General features: G+C 55.8%; 2 protein-coding genes across 4 annotated transcripts; one reads left to right on the top strand and one right to left on the bottom strand.

Moving 5' to 3' along the window:
- Positions 1–1,906, bottom strand: NDUFAF8 (NADH:ubiquinone oxidoreductase complex assembly factor 8). The gene is made up of 3 exons (XM_086355323.1): positions 1,779–1,906; positions 1,505–1,615; positions 1–250 (listed from the first exon to the last, which is right to left on the bottom strand). Exons 1-3 carry the CDS (start codon positions 1,860–1,862, stop codon positions 221–223), a joined length of 225 nt encoding a protein of 74 aa, XP_086211449.1. The 5' UTR covers positions 1,863–1,906; the 3' UTR covers positions 1–220.
- Positions 1,907–2,194: 288 nt separating this feature from the next.
- On the top strand, positions 2,195–13,293 carry TEPSIN (TEPSIN adaptor related protein complex 4 accessory protein). Of its 3 annotated transcripts, none has more exons than XM_086355321.1 (13): positions 2,195–2,270; positions 3,959–4,031; positions 4,358–4,449; positions 4,621–4,714; positions 7,083–7,150; positions 7,303–7,381; positions 7,504–7,575; positions 8,389–8,592; positions 9,549–9,723; positions 9,849–9,962; positions 10,088–10,166; positions 10,355–10,489; positions 11,442–13,293. In XM_086355321.1, exons 1-13 carry the CDS (start codon positions 2,223–2,225, stop codon positions 12,000–12,002), a joined length of 1,794 nt encoding a protein of 597 aa, XP_086211447.1. In that variant the 5' UTR covers positions 2,195–2,222; the 3' UTR covers positions 12,003–13,293. The 3 variants fall into 3 exon arrangements, with proteins under 3 accessions (XP_086211447.1, XP_086211446.1, XP_086211448.1); XM_086355320.1 differs by having other exon boundaries at positions 9,546–9,723; XM_086355322.1 differs by lacking the exon at positions 4,621–4,714 and having other exon boundaries at positions 4,360–4,449; positions 9,546–9,723.
- The last annotated feature ends 5,260 nt before the right edge of the window (positions 13,294–18,553 follow it).

Below are 18,553 nucleotides of genomic sequence, written 5' to 3'. Positions count from 1 at the left end.
TTACAGTATCTGATCTGATCTTTACTGTGGGTTCACTGCATCTTATTCTCCCCAAATCCTTAGGTGTGCAAGGCTGGAAAACCCATTCCCTTCTGCTCATGCACGCCTAATGTGTTTCCAGTCCTTTTAGCCCCAAGAGCTTTCGAGGTTTTAGACGCTTGCTCCTTGAGGCCATCAGTGCCAGGCGCCCAGGGACGTGGATTGGAGCTTGTACTCCTTCCTAACGGCCTCCTGTCAGGGTGTTCTTAGCCTGGAAGACAAAGGGCTGTGTCTGAATGGGTTGCTTTCAAGTTAGACATGGTTTCAAAGTTAAGAAAACTACCACACAGAAGCCACCTCCTGGCAAATAAATGACAAAGAGCTTGGCCACGAGTGTGCAGCATGGGGCCAGGCTGGTTGGGGCGCTGGGGAGCCTGGGGCTGGGCTCAACGTGCTCTGTGGCCTCTCCCACCCCTGCCTGGCACTGTGCCACCAATGAGTCCCATTTAGTCCTCCCCCTTCTATAAAGGAATCTCTAGATCAGAGATGCTGAAACACTTGCCCAGAGACGGGCTCCTCTCCTGCCTCCTCGTGCACTCCCACAGAGCCTCAGGGTGCAGGCAGAGTAGACAAAATGGCTTGTGTCTTTAAATGAGAAACCCCCAGGTTCCCTGTCCTGAACTTCCAGTGCCTGCGGCCTGTGGTTAGGTTGCCCTCAATGGAAAACAGCAGGAGAGGCAGCGACGCGCTCCTGGGGGCAGGACAACATGACAGAGGCAAACAAGCGTAAGGAATCAGAGAGGACCAGATACCTGTGATCCTGACTAATAACCACAGGCAGTACGGAAAAGCCTGGTTTGGACAGGAGTGTGTGATCTTTACTTTACATGTGAATCCTTCCAACCACTGACCACAGGATGAAGGTTTGTACCTCCCTGAGGGAGTGCTCTGAGTAAAGCAGGGAAGCTGCCAAGAGCCAGGAAGCAAGTCCAAGCGACAGGTGCATCTTGGATGAAACATGTCAGATCAGAGATTGGTGACAAGGGCGGAAGCCGCATATCCCAGCCACAATGATTGCTAGGAAGGTGCAAGGGGTTCTTTGAGCCCTCCGGGAAATGAAATATGGCCCATGCATTCTCCATGCTGGAACATAGGGAAACTGCCTTGGATTCCCTAAATTCTGGTGAGCTGACCCAACTGCCCCCTCTCAGGTCCAGTACTCAGCACCAGCAGCTCTGGTGAACAGAACTGACTGGGCATCGTGGCCCACCCCAGACCCACCGAGTCGAGGGAACCCAGGACCTTGACATCTTGGGCACCAGCTCAAAACCTTGTGCTAGCCTCATTACAGGCAGCCTCCGTGGCGGCGGGGGTCGCGCCGGCTGGTGTGGGGCTGTGCCCCGTTGAAGCACCTGTTGGAGCCCAACATCGAACCCAGAAGAAAAGGAAGCCCGTTTCCCGAGCGGGTAACGTGGGTCCCCGCCCCCTAGGGTTCAACCCCCGGGCTAGGCTGGCGTTCACTTACCGCAGCAGCGAAGCAGCTCCGCAAAGCCTCGAACTCCTGCGCGCACAGATCCTTCTTCAAGCAGCCCCCCGGGGCAGTGGACGCCTGCACGCACCTGCCGTAGGCCGCAGCCTGGGGGCGGATGGAGACGGGCGAGGGTCGTCACAGTCCCCGCGCCCGCTGATTACCCGGGGCGGACCCCGCCGCCGCGGCTCCCGGGTCACCACTACCCGCCCCACGCCAGCCCGCACCCTGCTCCGCGCGGCCCTTCCTGCCCCGCCTGACGACTGCGCACCTCGGCTCCACAGGCAGCTAGACACTCGGGGAAGGCGCGGAGGCGGCTTCGCACGCGACCCCACACAGCTCCGTTCCCCGACATGAGCGGCTCTTCCCGGCACCTGTGGGCGCCGCCATCTTAGGTCCGGCCTCTTCCGGCGCCCAACAGCCTGACAGGCAGGCACTTCCGCCCACAACCTTTCTTGCGCTTTGTCACTTGGTCAGGCTTAGCCCTCGCCTCTGCCTCTCCGGAAGCGCTCTCAGTCTCCCAGAGCCCTGCAGTTGGCTCGTTGTCGGTCGCTGTCCTTGGGTTTTGTATTCGTTCACGCGCAAATTGTTCCCCGAAGTCGGTCTCAAGGCCCTCCTCACTCGAGTAATTGGCCCGCGGGGTCAGACTCACGCAGTGATTGGCGGGGGCCCGGGCCTGGCGGAGGCGGGGCGGGGCCGGAAGGTGTCCGGCACCATGGCGGCCATGCCGCCGCTGCGGGACCGGCTGAGCTTTCTGCACCGGGTGAGTGAGTGCTGGCGGCCCCGGTCCCACCACGCGCCGCCTCCTCGCCTCGCCCCCGGCCCAGGCCGACCGCCTCCCTGGCTGCGCACTGGCCCCGCGGGATCCCCGCGCCCTCCTGCTGCTGCCAGGCTTGGCGTCCCCTTCGTCCCCCTCTGTCCCCTCCCACCTCTCCTCTCGCCTCTTTCCCTGTCTTCCGGCCGCTTCAACATCCCAGAACACTCTTCATCTCAAATCCTACCCTTCGGCCCCTCTCGAGGCTGGGGGACCCCACAGCCTTGGGGGGCGGCAGGTCAGGCCACCCCTGTGTCGGGTCCACTGGGAAGAGTGAGACCCCCTTGCACAAAATCCAAGTTTTTCTGTTTTCTTACCCAGCTTAAAGTAGCTTTTCAAAAAAAGAAACTGATCCCCCGAACTCTGGCCGAGATAACCAGACGCTGATTCGAGGAGCGGCAGAAAACCTTTTATTAAGTGGTCCAGTGGGGGAAGCCCTGAATTCCAGTTCAAATTGTGCGGAGAGGACTGGGCGTTTTCAGGACAGGACAGAAGGGTGGAGTTCAAGTGAAAAATGGCAGGCGTTTGGGCGGTTTTGGGGGGATACGGCTGCTGTGCTGATAACTGGTGGTTACAGAAGCTAAGATCCCATTGTACAGTGGGAACTGGGGGACAGACCTTGTCCCTCCTGGTGGTTATATTTCAAGGAGTGGCCTTCAGGTCCTTGAGAAAGACTCTCCCAGGTTGTAGGAGGTCTGGGTTCCTAATTGTAGAAAATGCTCCTGAAGTGTGCCTGAACCAGCCCAAAGTCCAGGGTCAAGAAAGGGAGGTTGCGGTCTGTCACCTGAAATAGGCCAGAATGAACAGTGAATTCTGGCACTATGAGCTTCCTGAGGGGGGTGCTGGGTTCACCCTCATGCTGCTGAGAGACCTGTCAGTTCTCTTCAAGCAGAGGTTTTGGTATGTGCCGAACATGCTATGGTCCTGCAGACCTTTCCAGCTTCCCTCTGGGTCTTGGTGGACAGATAGCGTAAGCAGCCTCTTGGAACATTCAGGCCAACGGTGCCTGTGGCCAGCACCTCAGAGACTGCACCTGAGGTCTCCTGTCCTGTCTACACTGAGGCTCATAGCCCCGAGATGTGCCGTGACGTGAAATGGGTGTTTCTGGTTTTTATCCCTAGAAATTGTACATATTTGTGCTGAGTCAACTCAGTGTAAACACTTTTGTGCTGACAGATAAGTGTGAGACACACAGCTGAGTCGGTTCTTGTTTTGAGTTGTTTCTGTGGGATCCCTTCCTGGAAGTGGCGCTGTAGGTCTGTCAGGGTGAATGATTGTGTCGCAGGGGCTCACCTGAGGAGTCTTTTTTTTTTTTTGCCAGTCTGTAAGTTGCTATACTAAAGGGGCTTTTAAGTTGTGTGGCTGTAGGCGTAGGGGCCTGGGGGGCCATGCTGAATCGTGACCTTTAGGGCCTGTCACCATGGAGACCACCACCCATTTCCTCTTCCCAGGCGTTCATCCTAGCCTCCAGAAGGGAGGCTTCTGCAGGCTCTCTGTGGCCAGTGGGACCATTGCTCTCCTCTTTGGGTCCCCTGACCCTGTGGCACGCCAACTATAAGCTGTGTGGAAACTGGGATCCCCAAGAATGAGGGCTCCTGTGGCCACTCACTGTGGGCTGGGCTCTCGCTCCCTTTCAGCTCCCGATTCTCCTGAAGGGAACGTCGGATGATGATGTCCCATGTCCGGGCTACCTGTTTGAGGAAATTGCCAGTATCCTTCCTTGTGGATACATCTGGGGGCCCTGTAGCCTCTCCTATCTCATCTCCCAGGGTCCTGGGCTTCTCCTGCCCTGAGGGGGCCCTGGCTCCTTTCCCATAGCAGCTAAGTGTGTGGGCTCTGAAAGTCACCTTACTGATGACTTGAGGCTTAGACCCTAGAAGCCGGGTGTTCCTGAAACCAGGGTCTGGGGTAGGTGCCTGTGGTAGAGGGGGCCACACTGAGGAGTTTGATGGCAAGAAGGCCCAGCTTCTCTCCCTGGCCAGGGCATTGTGTGGCCCAGGGTTAGCTCACCCCTTCCCTAACTGAGCGCCTCCCAGAGATCTCCCACGAATCCCTGGGCAGCAGCCAGTGTCTCCTGGAGTACTTGCTGAACCGTCTGCACAGCGGATCTGGCCGCGTGAAGCTCAAGGTGAGTCCAAGTGGCTCCAGATGCCTGCCCGGGGGTTAGGTCAGGGCCCTGTCCTGCCCCTGGTGGTGAGGCTGGAGGGGAGGGATGAGCTGGGGGCATGGGGGGCTGTGTCGGGTGGGGCACCCTTCTGTGGACCCAGCTCTGCCCACCCCCCCATCCCTGCTGCCCCAGGTGCTGAAGATCCTGCTGCACCTGTGTGGTCACGGCTCCTCTTCCTTTCTGCTCATCCTGAAGCGCAACCCTGCCTTCATCCAGGAAGCTGCGGGTACTGGCCAGCACTGCCCACTGGAGGCGTGGGGAGGAACGTGGCCAGGGCAGGTCTTGGCCAGATCCCTTAACCCGAGCCCCTGCCTCCCTTCCCCATACCCATGCTCCCCACTCTGTGCTCCGTCCACACTGTTCTTCACTGCCAGCTCCTCCCTTCCCTCCCCTCTATGTCAGCTCCTCTCCTCCTCCCGGCCAGGCCAGGCCAGCGAATTGCGTGGAATGGCTGGTGTCTGTCCGTGAGCTCTGCTGGGCCTTCGCGGCCTGGACCTTTCCTGTCTGTCCCTGCCTTGGGTTCCCTCTTCTCCCCAGGGCTGCTCCTCCAGACCCTAGGAAGCCCTCCGTTCTCGAAAGGGCTGGGAGGGTGGGGGACGGGACTAGTGAGGCTGTAGTGAGAGGTGGGGCCCTGGCCTGTGGGGATCCAGGTGACAGTTGGGTCTGGGGTCCCTCACCTGCCGTCCTCACCTGCCCCCAGGCCAGAGGTGTTCATGTGTCTTGTTAACAAGAACTGGTGGGGGGACGTGGCCTGAGGTCTTCTTCTTGGGTGGGGAGAAATGAATAGGAAGGCCTTGGCCTTCAGGCCAGAACCCACCCCGCCAAGCTGTCCCCGAGAGGGCAGTGCCACGGAGGAGACTGAGTCCTCCAGCCACCGCTTGCTTGTTGGAGACTCTTTAGTCTGCCCCACCCACCAGGTGCTTGGACTCATCCCCCACCCCTGCCGCCGCACCTTAAATCCACTGTCTTCCCTTTACTGCAGGTGCACTGAGGCCAGGCTAGGGCTGGGCTGCCTGTGGGCCCTGGGGTCCATGCAGGCGCCTTGGAGGGGGCGCAGACCCTTACTTGGCAGATGCCTAGAGGCGCCCAGGGTGCTGGGGGCGCACTTGTCACAACCCAGCTCCCTGGAGTTTGTGCACTGAAGCAGCATGGCTGGTTCATTCTCACCAGCTGAAGGGTCAGAACGGGCCTGTCCCGCTGCACGGCTCACATGGTTGTGGCCAGTGCTGGGCCTCACCTCTATTCTGGTCTCCGAAGAGGGCAGAGAAAGCAGAGGGGGACAGCCAACTGTGGTTCTGTATTAGCACCAACATCTCTCAAGCTCTGAGCACTGTCCCCAGAGGACGAGTGCCCAGATAGACGGGGCTGTGAGAGGAACTGATCCTGGAGGCGGGAGTGGGGGACACACAGAGGTTGGCCCAACTTTGGGGGCCTGGCGGGGGTCCCTATGACTCCCACAGGGAGGGTGGGAGCTGTGGCAGGACGGCGGGGAGGTACCCTGCCCTGGCTGGTCTCAGCACCCTAAGGCAGGAGGAGCCAGCAAGGTTTAATGAGACATAAGCTTCCCAGGTTGGAGAAGGAAATGGCAACCCACCCAGTATTCTTGCCTGGAGAATCCCATGAACAGAGGAGCCTGGCAGGCCATGGTCCATAGTGTTGCAGAGAGTCAGACATGACTGAAGCGACTAAGCACGCGTGCAGGCACGCAAGCTTCCCAGGTGGTGCTGGTGGTAAAGAACCCGCCTGCCAGTGCAGGAGACGCTGGAGACACGGGTTTGATCCCTGGGTTGGGAAGATCTCCTGGAGGAGGGCGTGGCAACCCACTCCAGTATTCTTGCCTGAAAAATTCCACGGACAGAGAAGCCTACTCAGACACGACTGAAGGGACTTAGTGCACACAAGCTTATCTGATGGGCCACAGCTGGAGCTTTATGAGCAGGAGTCCTTTCCGGCTGTGATAAGGAACCTGAGTTATGGTCAGGCCCTTGGAAGCTCTTCAGCTGGACTAGAGCCTCCTCGGGCTTCCCTGATAGCTCAATTGGTAAAGAATCCACCTGCAATGAAGGAGACCCTGGTTCGATTCCTGGGTCGGGAATATCCACTGGAGAAGGGATAGGCTACCCATTCCAGTATTCTTGGGCTTCCCTGGTGGCTCAGCTGGTAAAGAATCTGCCCGCACTGCGGGAGACCTGGGTTCGATCCCTGCATTGAGAGCCTCCTCTGGTCGCCTCTGGGTGGAGATGGTGTTGAGGGGAGGCAGTGAGGCTGCTATTGCAGAGGCTCAGGTGAGGGGCAGCCTTGGGCCGGGGAGTGGCCCTGGTGTTCTGGAGGTTGAGTTGCAGCCTCACGGCTGGGGGTTTGGGGGGTGTGGGCCAAGGGGTGCCGAGGGGCTGTGAGGGCACAGCCACCCGAGGCCTGGGGACGGCAGTGCATCTGTGCTTTAGGAAGCCCCGAGGCACTTGGTTGAGGGGGCTGAACTGGGGGCTTCAAGGGGGGCCAGAAAAGGCCAAGGCTCACCGCCTGCATCAGGTGTGGGCTTTGAGGCTGAGTGGTCGGCATTGCACAGCTCAACTCTGCTCCCATCTGTCGCGCAGTTTTCGCGGGGCCCCCGGATCCTCTCCACGGGAACAGCTTGTACCAGAAGGTGCGGGCGGCCGCCCAGGTGAGCCCAGGACCCAGGTCACTCCCTGCTCTCCCCACCCAGCGCCCTGGCCCCACTCTCTGTGGGACAGAGCCCCTGAGTGGCCCTCAGGGGAGAAGGAAGGGTGGGGGGACCGTGGGCGTGCTGCACTGAGTGCCCTCTGCCTCGTCTAGGACTTGGGGGCTGCCTTGTACTCCGACGCCTTGTCACCTCCGCCTCCCTCCCAGCCTCCCAGGACCCTGCCTCCGGCAGGTACGCGAGTACACCCAGCCCTGTCACCGGGTGACTCTGGGCGGGCCCGAAGCCTCTCCTCCCGCAAATGTCCGGGATTGAGGGTCAGGTCCCCGCTGCTGCTGATGTGGGCCTCCCCACAGGCATGGGCTCCCAGTCCAGGCCCCAAAGCGCCCTGCAGGGCTTCGGCTACAGCAAGGAGCGGGCTCACACAGGTGAGTGCTGCGGGACTGGGGCCCCGGCTGAGGGTGAGGGGATAGGTGGGGCCTGTGTGCCCCCCACTGACTTCTGTCCGACCCCAGGGCAGCTGGGGAGGTGCAGTCGGCTCTCTTTACCTGGCTGGTGAGAAGCCAGGCTGACGGTCAGCCCCGCACTTGGGCCATCAGCCCTCGGCTCCTTTAGAGAGCAGAGCGCAGAGAGCAGTGGTCCTGTCTGTGACAGAGGTGACTTGGAGCTGGCGCGGTGCCAGCCCTGCTTGCCGGGAGAGCGTGAAGTTCCCCAGGGCCATGCGAGCCTCTTGTGGGCTCTGGGCCGGGTCCAGCTGATATGCTGAGCACTCCAGCCATGGCTCCTAGTTCCCCAGCACTTGTGATTCCTAAAGTGGGTCAGCCTTAGAGCCCACCTGTTCCTAACCTGGGGGTGACCGCCAGTTCACTCTCCATGGGGCACTCTGTGGGAAAGCCCCCAGCACTGGATGTGAGCACTCCTTAAGTGGCCAGGGATATTGTGGTCTCAGGACAACCACCTTAGGTGGCCCCTACTCTGAGGTGGGGACCCAGGAGGGCAAGTGGTACAGCTTTGCTGTGAGCTGCCGCTCATCCAAGATCCACGGGGCCCAGATGCATTGAAGTGAATTCACCGCAGAAGCTTCTGGGAGAGTCCTGTTCCTCCATAGGGCCTCTGCTCTGTGACTGCATCTTGTGTCCCAGCCTCTTGGGTCCTGGGTGAGGAGCAGCCGTGGGCACCTCATCCTGGGAACACAGGGTGGGACTGAAGGGGCTGTGCCGTCTCCCCTCTCTCTGCTGCAGGCTCTGCGGGCGAAGCCTTCCTGTCCACCATCCAGAAAGCCGCAGAGGTGGTGGCCAGCGCCGTGCGCCCTGGGCCTGAGAGCCCCAGCTGCCAGAGGTCCCTTCCGCGGGGTGACACCTACCAGCCGGCCGTGACACCTTCAACCAGCCTCGGCACCCAAGCCTCCGGGAGCTCTCTCCCTGCGGCCAGCCCAGGAGCCCGAGGTATCGAGCTGGACTCCTCCCTTGGGGTGCTGGCTTTCCCCTCCCTGGAGCCCTGGGCTTCCGGTCACCTGCTCGGGCTGGGCAGGAGCAGACGAGGGAGGAGGAAGAAAGCAGTGTGCTCGGTGGGGGCAGGGGGCAGGAGCCCCACCCTGCCGGTCCTGCGACACCTCCCAGAGCCAGCACGTGACAAGCTCGCAGAGCCAGCTGCCCACGAGACTCGACTCCCTGCGGCCTCTGCAGCGGTGTGCATAGGGCAACCCTGCCTCAACCCCCCACGTCCAGTGTTCTCTGTCAGTCTGCTCTGGGTGGGAGCTCAGGTATTACGGCCCCATGAGAGGTGGGGTCTGCCCAGGATCCCAGCTGCTCAGATATGGAAGCTTAGAGCTGGGACAGGAGCCATCCCCAGCTCTCGTGTGTTCACCCGGCGCCTTCGAGCAGCTTTGCAGCCCGTCAGGGCCCAGGGGCAACAGGGAAGCCCTCCGCAGGGGCCAGGCTCCATGCCGTGTGTGTTCTAGCGGTGCGCTGTGATACAGGAGGGAGCGACAGCTGCCCGCGCCCTCCGCCTCTACCTCTGCCTCTCCCAGAAGCGCCGTCCCCTTTGCCTGGTTCGAAACAAGTATGTCAGCGCTCGGCGGGACTTGAGAGCTGCTGTGCTGGATACTGTCCCCACTGCCCTGGCGTCTGGTGCCTGACGCTGCTTCCTCTGCTTTCTGGGCAGGCGTGTCCCATGCGGACCCCCCACCCTGGCCCTGAGTGAGGGCATGCCCTGTTCTGCCCCATTTCCTCTCAGGTGGTGTTTCCCGGAGCTGGAACCCAGGCAGCTATGTGTCCACATCCGAGGACCCAACCCATAGGCTCTTCCCTGGTCTCCCCATCCAGGGCTCCTGGGGAGACAGACATGGGGACAATCTGAGGCCCCCAAGGGTTTTACCTTCAGTCGGTGTTTCTTCCAGCAGCGAGACACCAGCCTGGGCAGGCCGGAGGCGGCTGGGATGAGCTGGACAGCAGTCCCAGCTCTCAGGATTCTTCCCAGGAGAACGATGATCTGGGCAAGGCCTCGGACTCGGGTAGTCGGTCGGGCAGCGACAGCCCCTCAGGGGCCAGCCGGGCACCTAGTGACCTGGCAGAAAGGTGATCCAACACCCCAGGGTGCCCCTCCCTGCCTGCCCTGATGGGCGAGAGGTGACCTGGAGGGGGCTCACCCCTCCTGGCGTGAGGGAGCCCACCCTTTGTCCCAACCCGTGTGCACCCGGCAGGGTGGAGGCTGTGACCCTGAGTGACTGCCAGCAGGAGCTGAGCCTGGTCCGGACTGTGACCCAGGGGCAGCACACCTTCCTGAGCCGAGAGGAGGTGCAGCACTTCGTCAAAGAGTGAGCCCCGACCCGTTCCAGGCCCCCTCAGCCCCGCACCCCACCCCAATCCCTCGCCCTGGCTCTGCACACACACCCCTCGCCCCACGGCCCCAGCCCTGTTGCGCGGTACCCCCTTCCTGCAGGTGTGGCCTCCTCAACTGTGAGGCTGTGCTGGAGCTGCTCCTCCGCCACCTGGCTGCCACCAGTGAGCGTGTTCAGATGGTGAGGAGGGGAGTGGGCGGGTCTGGGGTGTGCTGGGGCACGGGGAGTGGGGAGAGTGAGCACAGGACACCCAGTCGATTGTCTGGTCGATTGTCTGCTGAGGGCTGAGAGGAGGGAGGGAGGGAGCCGGCCACACAGACCTCCCTTGGAGGGGGAACCAGCTGACATCAAGCCCACCCACCCTGCAGAGAGCCCTGGGTGCCATCGCCTCCCTCGGGTGCACCGACCTGCTGTCCCAGGAGCGAGTCCTGCTCCTCACCCGGCCTCGGCTGCAGGAGCTCAGTGCGGGCAGCCCCGGACCCGTGACCAACAAGGCCACCAAGGTGGGCAGCCTCCAAGGCCCAGAGGAGGGGGTGCAGGACACCCCAGCAGTCCACGCCCTCCCCCCGCCCCCGCTGCCTTCCCTAGACACACGCCCTCCCGCTCCCGCGGCTGGCACGTCATGCCCTTAGAACTGCAGGTGGTGGCCTGGCCTCTTCCCATACACAGGACCCCCAGGTTTCCCCAACCTTCCCCGGGTTTCCCCGACCTTCCCAGCAGATCTGCCTTTTGGGCAGTGCCTTCTCCGTTGAGGCTGTCTCCTCCAGGAAGCCGTCCTCCTGCGGGAAGCCCTCCTTGACTGCTTGGATGGCTGTCTTCCTGTACTCTGTGTCGTGGGTCTAAGCTCTGTTCCCATATGCCCCCCTCTGGGAAAGCAGGAATAGTTGTCTGAGTCCTCTTCCCACTGATGAATGTGGGGAGACCACCTGCAGTCTTCTCTGGGGGCCCTCTGTTGGCCTCCCTCAGCTTCCAGTTTTCTGAGTGGCAGCTGAAAATTGAGATCCTTAGTCACCTGTCTCTAAAGCGCCCTTCGTCAAAGCGCTTGTGAACCTGCCACACACAAAACACGCCGGGGGCACATCACGGAGTTTCTAAAATCTGAGAAGGACCCAGGAGGCCAGCTATCAGGGATGACACCTGGGTGGGAGTTGGTGCTTCAGCCACATCTGTTCCCCCGCGTGTCAGGCGCTTGTGTGGCACTTGACCGGGAGGGGGCGCTCTTCCACTCCGGCAGGCCACAGCAGCTTGCTGTGGGGGAAAGCATCTGTTTGTATGACAGCTGGTGGAGAGCAGCAGCGCTGCTGCCCGGGGATGACAGAATTGTTGTGAGCAGCCAGTGGTCCTGCCCTGTGCTCTGGCCAGCGACATTGAGGAGGGGACCCGGGAGCACCGTGTCCTCTGTGATTCCTGGAGGAGCGTAAGAGCCCTCACCAGTTCGCCTCTTCCCTCGTTCAGATTCTGAGACACTTTGAAGCCTCCTGCCGACAGTGGCCCCCTGCCCGGAGGTCCCCAGCCGAGCCTGGCCCTGCAGCCGCCCACGTGGGCCCGTCAGACCTGTTGACCGACACCCTGCCTTTCACTGGGGGCCCGGCCTTCCTGCAGCCTCTGAGTTCAGCTCTGTTTTTTCCCAAGGGCAGCGCACCCCCATCAGGGCTGCAGCCCAGCCCTGTGCCCCCAACGTCCCCAGACAGCTGCCCCCTTCCAGTCCCTGGGGCTGGCAGGGAGGCCGAGACCGGGCTGGCAGGTTCCACAGACCAGGGGGCTGCATCTGAGCAGGGCCCACTCTGCATGGACACCCCAAAGGGAGGGCCAGAGATCGGCCTGGGCCTCAGCCACAGCTGCAGCTCCTTATTTGCTGGCATGGAACTGGTGGCCTGTCCCCGCCTAGTGGGGGCCAGGACTGCTGCAGAGGAGCCCCTCCCAGCCCACCAGGCTCCCTGGACGTTGTCACAGAGGCTGGCAGCAAAAGAGCCTTCCGGCTCTGAGCCGTCAGCTTTCACATTCTTAAACTCATGATCTTGTCTGCCTGGGCCACATGCAGTCTGTGTGCTCCCTGGCCCGTGACTCCCAGGACCCTGTGACTTTGTGCTGTCCCCTATGCCCACAGCCCCCAATGCCCCTTTCTGTGGTCGGCCTCGCCCTCCCCTGGCCTCTTCCCCTCACCCACTGAGGCCTTGGGTGTGGGCAGCCACCCAGCCAGGCAAGCTTAGAGTGGACGGCCCACCCAGAGTTGAGAATGGCCACCAGTAAAACCCAGGTGATATTTTAGAAGTCCATGCACCAGTCAGAGCCAGACCACCACTGTGGTAATGAGGTGCCCGTGGGAGCTGCTCCCCAACTTTACCCCTAAGGTGGCTTCCCTGTTTTTCTGCTGGGAGGCGGACCCCCCACTTACAGCCTGCCCCCTAGGTTTGATGGCCCAGGAGCAGCGCCCCCGAGCACCCTGCAGGACTTGCAGGGAGGGCAAGGCAGGCCCAGAAAGAGGAGCTGAGCATGAGCTAAGCCTGGCAGCCTGCGGGCCCTGGGGTGCCGGATCTCCCACCTCATGGCCATCTGCTTTGGCGGGATGCTTCTCCCATCTGCCAGAAGGACGAAGGGAGAGCAGTGGGGCAGACGGCATGATGTGGCCTGCCCAGAGGGCACTGGAGGGGAGCTCACGGGAGAGGAGACCTAGTGACTGAGCTTGGAGACCACACACCCCTTGAAACTGGCCTGAGTCCCCAGGGTCCTTATGGGCACACAGAGAAGGGCACCAGGGGAAGACGGAGAGGACCCATCTGCAGGCTGAGCCCAGGCCCAGCTTCCAGCCAAGCTTCTGCTGTTTCCAGGTGACAATCCTGTGAGGAGGATCCCAGGGCCACCTCAGTCATTCCTCTGCCCCCACCCTGCTGTCTCCTTGGCCAGAGACTGGCCATTTGGACTTGAATTCCTGTAGCAGCAGGCAAGTAGGCACGGAGCCTTGCAAGCACTGACCTCGGGGTCCTCTGGGGAAACCCCTGCCTTCCTGGCCCTCAGAAACAAGGTCGATTTGGAACCACTGCTTGGGTGTTTTTTTTGAGCTCAGATCCCTCTCTCTGGGGGAGGGGGGAGTCCTAAGCAGCCTCCCGCCTTCTCGTCCATCAGGATTGGGGTCTGGGTAGGGTTAGGGCAGCATCAGGTCCCTGTGTGGCCCATGTCAGCTCCCCCTGCCGTGACCTCTGCCTGCAGACTGCACAGCCACTTCAGAGCTTGGGCTGTGGTCGCTCTGGGGAGAACTGGGGATGGCCTGGGGTCACGCTTCCCACATAAACCCTGCTGTTCATCGGAAGCTGCACTGATCGCCTTTTCATTTTCTATCTGCGTGTGTGAGTGAGAGAGGAGAGAAAATGGCACAGGGGTGAGCCCCTAAGGGGCACAGGTAGAGCCTTCTGAAAGCAGGGACAGGTATCAATTCTTCCTTAAATGTTTGGAAGGACTCCCCACCGGAACTATCTTGTCCTGTAATTTTCTTAATTGCAAAGTTTCTAACTACAAAATTCAATTTCTTAAGTAGATTTAAGGACTATTTGGGTTATCTCTTTCCTCGTGAGTTTCAGTAGTTTGTGTCTTTCAAGGACTTGGTCTGTTGTGAATATGGCTATAGTTTTTTCAGCCTACTTTCTTTGTTCTTCCAATTTCTGTAGTGTCCCACCTTTCATTTCTGATATTAATGTTTTTTTTTTTCCCTTTCTTGGTTAGCCTGATTAGAAGTTTCGATATTATTGACCTTTTCAAAGAACTAACTTTTTGGTTTTATATTTCTTACTGATTTTATGTTTCCTATTTTATTGACTTCTGCTCTTTACTATTTCATTCTTCCTGCTGTGGATTTTTTTCTTTTTCTAGCTTTTTAAAGGTGAAAGCTTAGATTATTGATTTAAGACCTTTTTTCTTTTTTAATATAAGCATTTAAAATTTTGTATTTTATTTTTGGTTGCAGCAGGTCTTCCTTGCTGCATGCAGGCCTTCTCTAGTGGCGGAGAGTGGGAGCTGCTCTCCATCGCAGTTCACGGGCCTCTCATTGGGGTGGCCTCTTCTATGGTGGAGCACAGGCTCTTGGCACACTGGTGTCGGTGGCTGCAGCTTGTGGGCGCAGGAGTGGCGGTTTGGGGGCACTAGAGTACAGGCTAGTAGTTGTGGTTCATGGGCTTAGTTGCTGCATGGCATGTGGAATCTTCCCAGATCAGGGATCACACCCATGTCCCCGGCATTGGCAGGCAGATTCTTATCCACTGTACCACCAGGGAAGTCCTAATGGAAACATTTTTAATGCTGTACATTTTCCTCTAACACTTTGAGCTACATCCCATGAACTTTGATAACATTTTAGTACTTATTCAGTTCAAAATATTTTCTAAATTCCCGTAAGACTTGGGTTTTGTCTGACTTCTTTGGGGGGCACAGCACCAGGCAGAATGTGAAACCTCCTGGACTAGGGATCAAACCCAAGCCCCCTGTAGTGGAAATGCGGAGTCTTAACCCCCGGACCACCAGGGAAGTCCTGATGGACTATTTTAAAATGTGTTTTTTATTAATACTTTAATTTTTATATTGTAAGAGAACATATAAGACTTTCATTATAAAGATTTCAGGCTTTTGCTTAAGTTTGTTTAGTGGCCCAGGATATAGTCTATCCTGGTGAATGTTTCATCTGCACTTGATTTGGAGAACTACAGACCAATCTCTTTCATGAACATAGATTAAAAAAAAGTCCTCAACAGACTATTAGCAAAACAGATCCAGCAGTATACAAGAAGTAATAATACATCACAATAAGTGGAGTTTTTCCTGGGGATGGAAAGCTGGTCCAACATCTGAAAATCACTGCAATTCACTATATTAACACACTAAAGAAGAACAAATCACATTATCATTTTACACAGAAAAAAGCAAGAGATAAATTTCAACATTCATGATTTAAAAAAAAAACCAAACTAGAAATATAAGAATTTCTCTCACCCAGTAAAGGGGATGGACTGGGTGCTTGTGTGTGTACACAGTTGGTTCAGTCGTGTCCAACTCTTTGCAACACCATACTTAATGTCAAAAGGCTGAATGATTTCCCTCCAGGATTGGGAAGAAGACGGGAATGTCCACGCTCACCACTTTTGTTTAGCATTGTCCTGGAAGCACCAGCTGCTTCAATGAAACAATGAGGGAAAGGACAAATACAAAGGAAGGGAAGAAATAAAACTGTTAACCACAGAAAGCGTGATTATTTATGTTGAGAATCATAGATTCCACAAAAAAAATCCTATGCCTAATAGTTTGGCAAGAACACAGGCTGTTGAGTAAAGCTGAATTGTATTTTCATATACGAGTGATACATGATTGGACATTTACATTTTAAAATCTGCTATTGGGACATCCCTGGTAGGGGAGGATTCTACATGCCATGGAGCAACTAAGCCCCTGTGCCACAACTACTGAGCCGTGCTCTAGGGCCCGCATGCCACAGCCACTAAAGCCCATGCATCTAGAGCCTGCACTCCACAACAAGCGGAGCCACCACCATGAGAACGCAAGGAAGACTACCCACTGCCCGCCACAACTAGAGAGAGCCCGCACGTAGCAGCGAAGACCCAGTGTGGCCAAAAATAGACTTTATGATAGCATCCAAAAACTGAAATGATTAGCTATAAATCTAAGTGTGTGTGTGTGTGTGTGTGTGTGTGTGTGTGTGTGTGTGTATATATATATGATCTGTATGCTGAAAAACACAAAAGACTGATGAAAGAAATCAATGAAGACCTACGTAAATGGAGAGATACAGTATAGATTGGAAGATTTTACTGTTAAGATGTCAATTTTTCCCAAATTGATCTACAGATTTAACATAATTCCCATCTTGATTTTATTTTATTTTATTTTATTTTATTTTGGTAAATAGAAACAAACTGATCCTAAAAGCTACAACCAAAGTCAAAGCAATTAGAATAGCTAAGGAGGTTTTGAAAAAGCACATAGAGGGCTCACAGCACCGACTTTGAAAACGCTGTCCAGAAGCAGTAGTCAGCACTGGGGTGCGTGGAAGTTTAGATATAGATCAGTGGGCCAGTATAGACAATTCAGAAACAGAGCCACACGGCTATCGGCAGGTGGTTTTCCACAGGTGTCAAGGTAATTCAGTGGAGAAAGGATAGACTTCCAACACATAGTATTGAAACAACTGGAAGAAAATAATGAACCTTGGCCCCTTCTCATATCTTACACAGTATTTAAAGTGAGCCATAACCCTATCTAGAAGTTAAACTTCCAGAAGAAAACCTAGCAGAAAACGTTCTGTCCTTGGATTAGGCTTCTATGAGAGAGAAAAAGCACAAACTATAATAGAAACAACTAGGCATCATCAAAGTTGAAGAACTTTACTTTGAATGACATGAGAACAAAAAGACAAGCCGCAGAGTGGAGAAGATGTTTGCAAATCACAACTCTTGGGAAGGATTTATATCAAGAACATATAAGGAACACTCCAAACTCAATGATAAAACAACCCCCAGTGTACAAAGTGGGTGAAAGATGTGGACGGACACTTTGCCAAAGGAGGTATATGGATATCGGACAGAGAAGCACACAGATAGTTTCTCAACATTGTTAGGGAAATGCCGTTGAAGACCATGCGGAATACCACTACACACCTATTTTAGTATTTTTTAAGAATATTTTAGTTGCAGCATTCGGTCTCTTCATTGTGTCAAGATCTTTTGATGCAGTGTGTGGATTTAGTTGGCTCCAAGGCCTGTGGGATCTTCCTTGACTAGGGATCAAACCTGTGTCCCCTTCATTGCAAAGAGGATTCTTAACCATTGGACCACCAGGGAAGTCCTGACACCCATTAATATTTGTATTAAAAATAATTTAAAAATCCAGTAATACCAAGTGTGAGGCCAAGGGGGATCAAATGGAATTCACAGGCTGCTGGTGAGAATGCAGCATTAATAAAAAGATGCATTGCCTTCGGGAAAAGTTTGGCAGTATCTTAGAAAGTTAAACACCTACCTACCTACCATACAATTCAGCAGTCCCTCCTAAGTATTTACCCAGGTGACATGAAAACTTAAGTTCATACAAATGTTTAAAAGTGAATGTTTACAACAGTTCCATTCATAATTGCCCGAAACCCGAAACAACCCTTAAGTCCTTGGGTTGCTGTGTAATAAAGGATGGTTCATCCACACCGTGGAATACTAGTTAGCAATGAAGAAAAGAGGAACAGGGAAGGCTCATGTAACTAAGTGAAGGAAACCAGACTCAAAATGGTACACACCACAGGACTGCATTTCCAAGACTCTGGAAAAGGCAAAACCATAGTGACAGACTGACAGACGACAGGTTGGAGGTGACTGGGACAAGGGGTGGGGAGGATTTGGCTACCAAAAGGCAGCCCGTGGTTTGGGGAGGGGAGAGAATGTTCTGTGCCTTGTTTGTGGTGGTAAAACAGCTCTGTGTGTGTGTGTGCTTAGTTGCTCAGTCAATTCCAACTCAGCGACCCCATGGACTGTAGACCAGGCTCCTCTGTCCGTGGGGATTCTCCAGGCAAGAATACAAGTTGCCATTTCCTCCTCCAGGGATCTTCCCTGGGATTGAACCCAGGTCTCCCGCATTGCAGGGGGATTCTTTACCATCTGAGCCACCAGGGAAACCTAAACAGCTCTCTGCGTCATCAACTCAGCTGTACACCCCAAAATATGATTTTTATTGATATAAATTAGAATTTTTTGAAGTATAAAGAGTATTTGATTTATAAAAATGGGACAAAAATGAGCAATGTGCTATTTGTTATTTTGAAGGGGAAAATGTTGGTGAGACCAGAAGCTTCGTGGAAGAGAGGGGGCTTTCCTGGTGAAGGGATCACAGAAGGGGGGCGTAGCGTAGCTACCGGGTAGCGCTGAGCTGGGTGTGCGAGGTCCACCTGTGCACTGGGAAGGACGCACAATGCAGGTAGGGAAACATGCAGGACGCCGAAGAGGAGGTCCTGCCAGCGGGACGACAGGCTGGCTCCAAATAGGAAAAGGAGTACGTCAAGGCTGTATATTGTCACCCTGCTTATTTAACTTATATGCAGAGTACATCATGAGAAACGCTGGACTGGAAGAAACACAAGCTGGAATCAAGATTGCCGGGAGAAATATCAATAACCTCAGATATGCAGATGACACCACCCTTATGGCAGAAAGTGAAGAGGAACTCAAAAGCCTCTTGATAAAAGTGAAAGTGGAGAGTAAAAAAGTTGGCTTAAAGCTCAACATTCAGAAAACGAAGATCATGGCATCTGGTCCCATCACTTCATGGGAAATAGATGGGGAAACAGTGGAAACAGTGTCAGACTTTATTTTGGGGGGCTCCAAAATCACTGCAGATGGTGACTGCAGCCATGAAATTAAAAGACGCTTACTCCTTGGAAGGAAAGTTATGAGCAACCTAGATAGCATATTCAAAAGCAGAGACATTACTTTGCCAACAAAGTCTGTCTAGTCAAGGCTATGGTTTTTCCAGTGGTCATGTATGGATGTGAGAGTTGGACTGTGAAGAAGGCTGAGTGCCAAAGA

Source organism: Bos grunniens, chromosome 19 (assembly GCF_055505025.1).
Source record: "Bos grunniens cultivar Pamir isolate PY7600 chromosome 19, Bosgru_T2T1.0, whole genome shotgun sequence".
NCBI classification, from domain to species: Eukaryota; Metazoa; Chordata; class Mammalia; order Artiodactyla; family Bovidae; genus Bos; species Bos grunniens.
This window is presented reverse-complemented; position numbering and strand designations above follow the sequence as displayed.

Bases quoted from the DNA above. Each gene is read 5' to 3' on its own strand.
- NDUFAF8 (XM_086355323.1), bottom strand. From the start codon at position 1,862: ATGTCGGGGAACGGAGCTGTGTGGGGTCGCGTGCGAAGCCGCCTCCGC. The intron at 1,616-1,778 runs GTGCGCAGTCGT...ATCCGCCCCCAG, and splicing joins TAGCTGCCTGTGGAGCCGAG to GCTGCGGCCTACGGCAGGTG. The intron at 251-1,504 runs GTAAGTGAACGC...TTTGTCTTCCAG, and splicing joins GGAGCTGCTTCGCTGCTGCG to GCTAAGAACACCCTGACAGG.
- TEPSIN (XM_086355320.1), top strand. From the start codon at position 2,223: ATGGCGGCCATGCCGCCGCTGCGGGACCGGCTGAGCTTTCTGCACCGG. The intron at 7,576-8,388 runs GTGAGTGCTGCG...TCTCTGCTGCAG, and splicing joins CAAGGAGCGGGCTCACACAG to GCTCTGCGGGCGAAGCCTTC. The intron at 9,724-9,848 runs GTGATCCAACAC...TGCACCCGGCAG, and splicing joins CCTAGTGACCTGGCAGAAAG to GGTGGAGGCTGTGACCCTGA.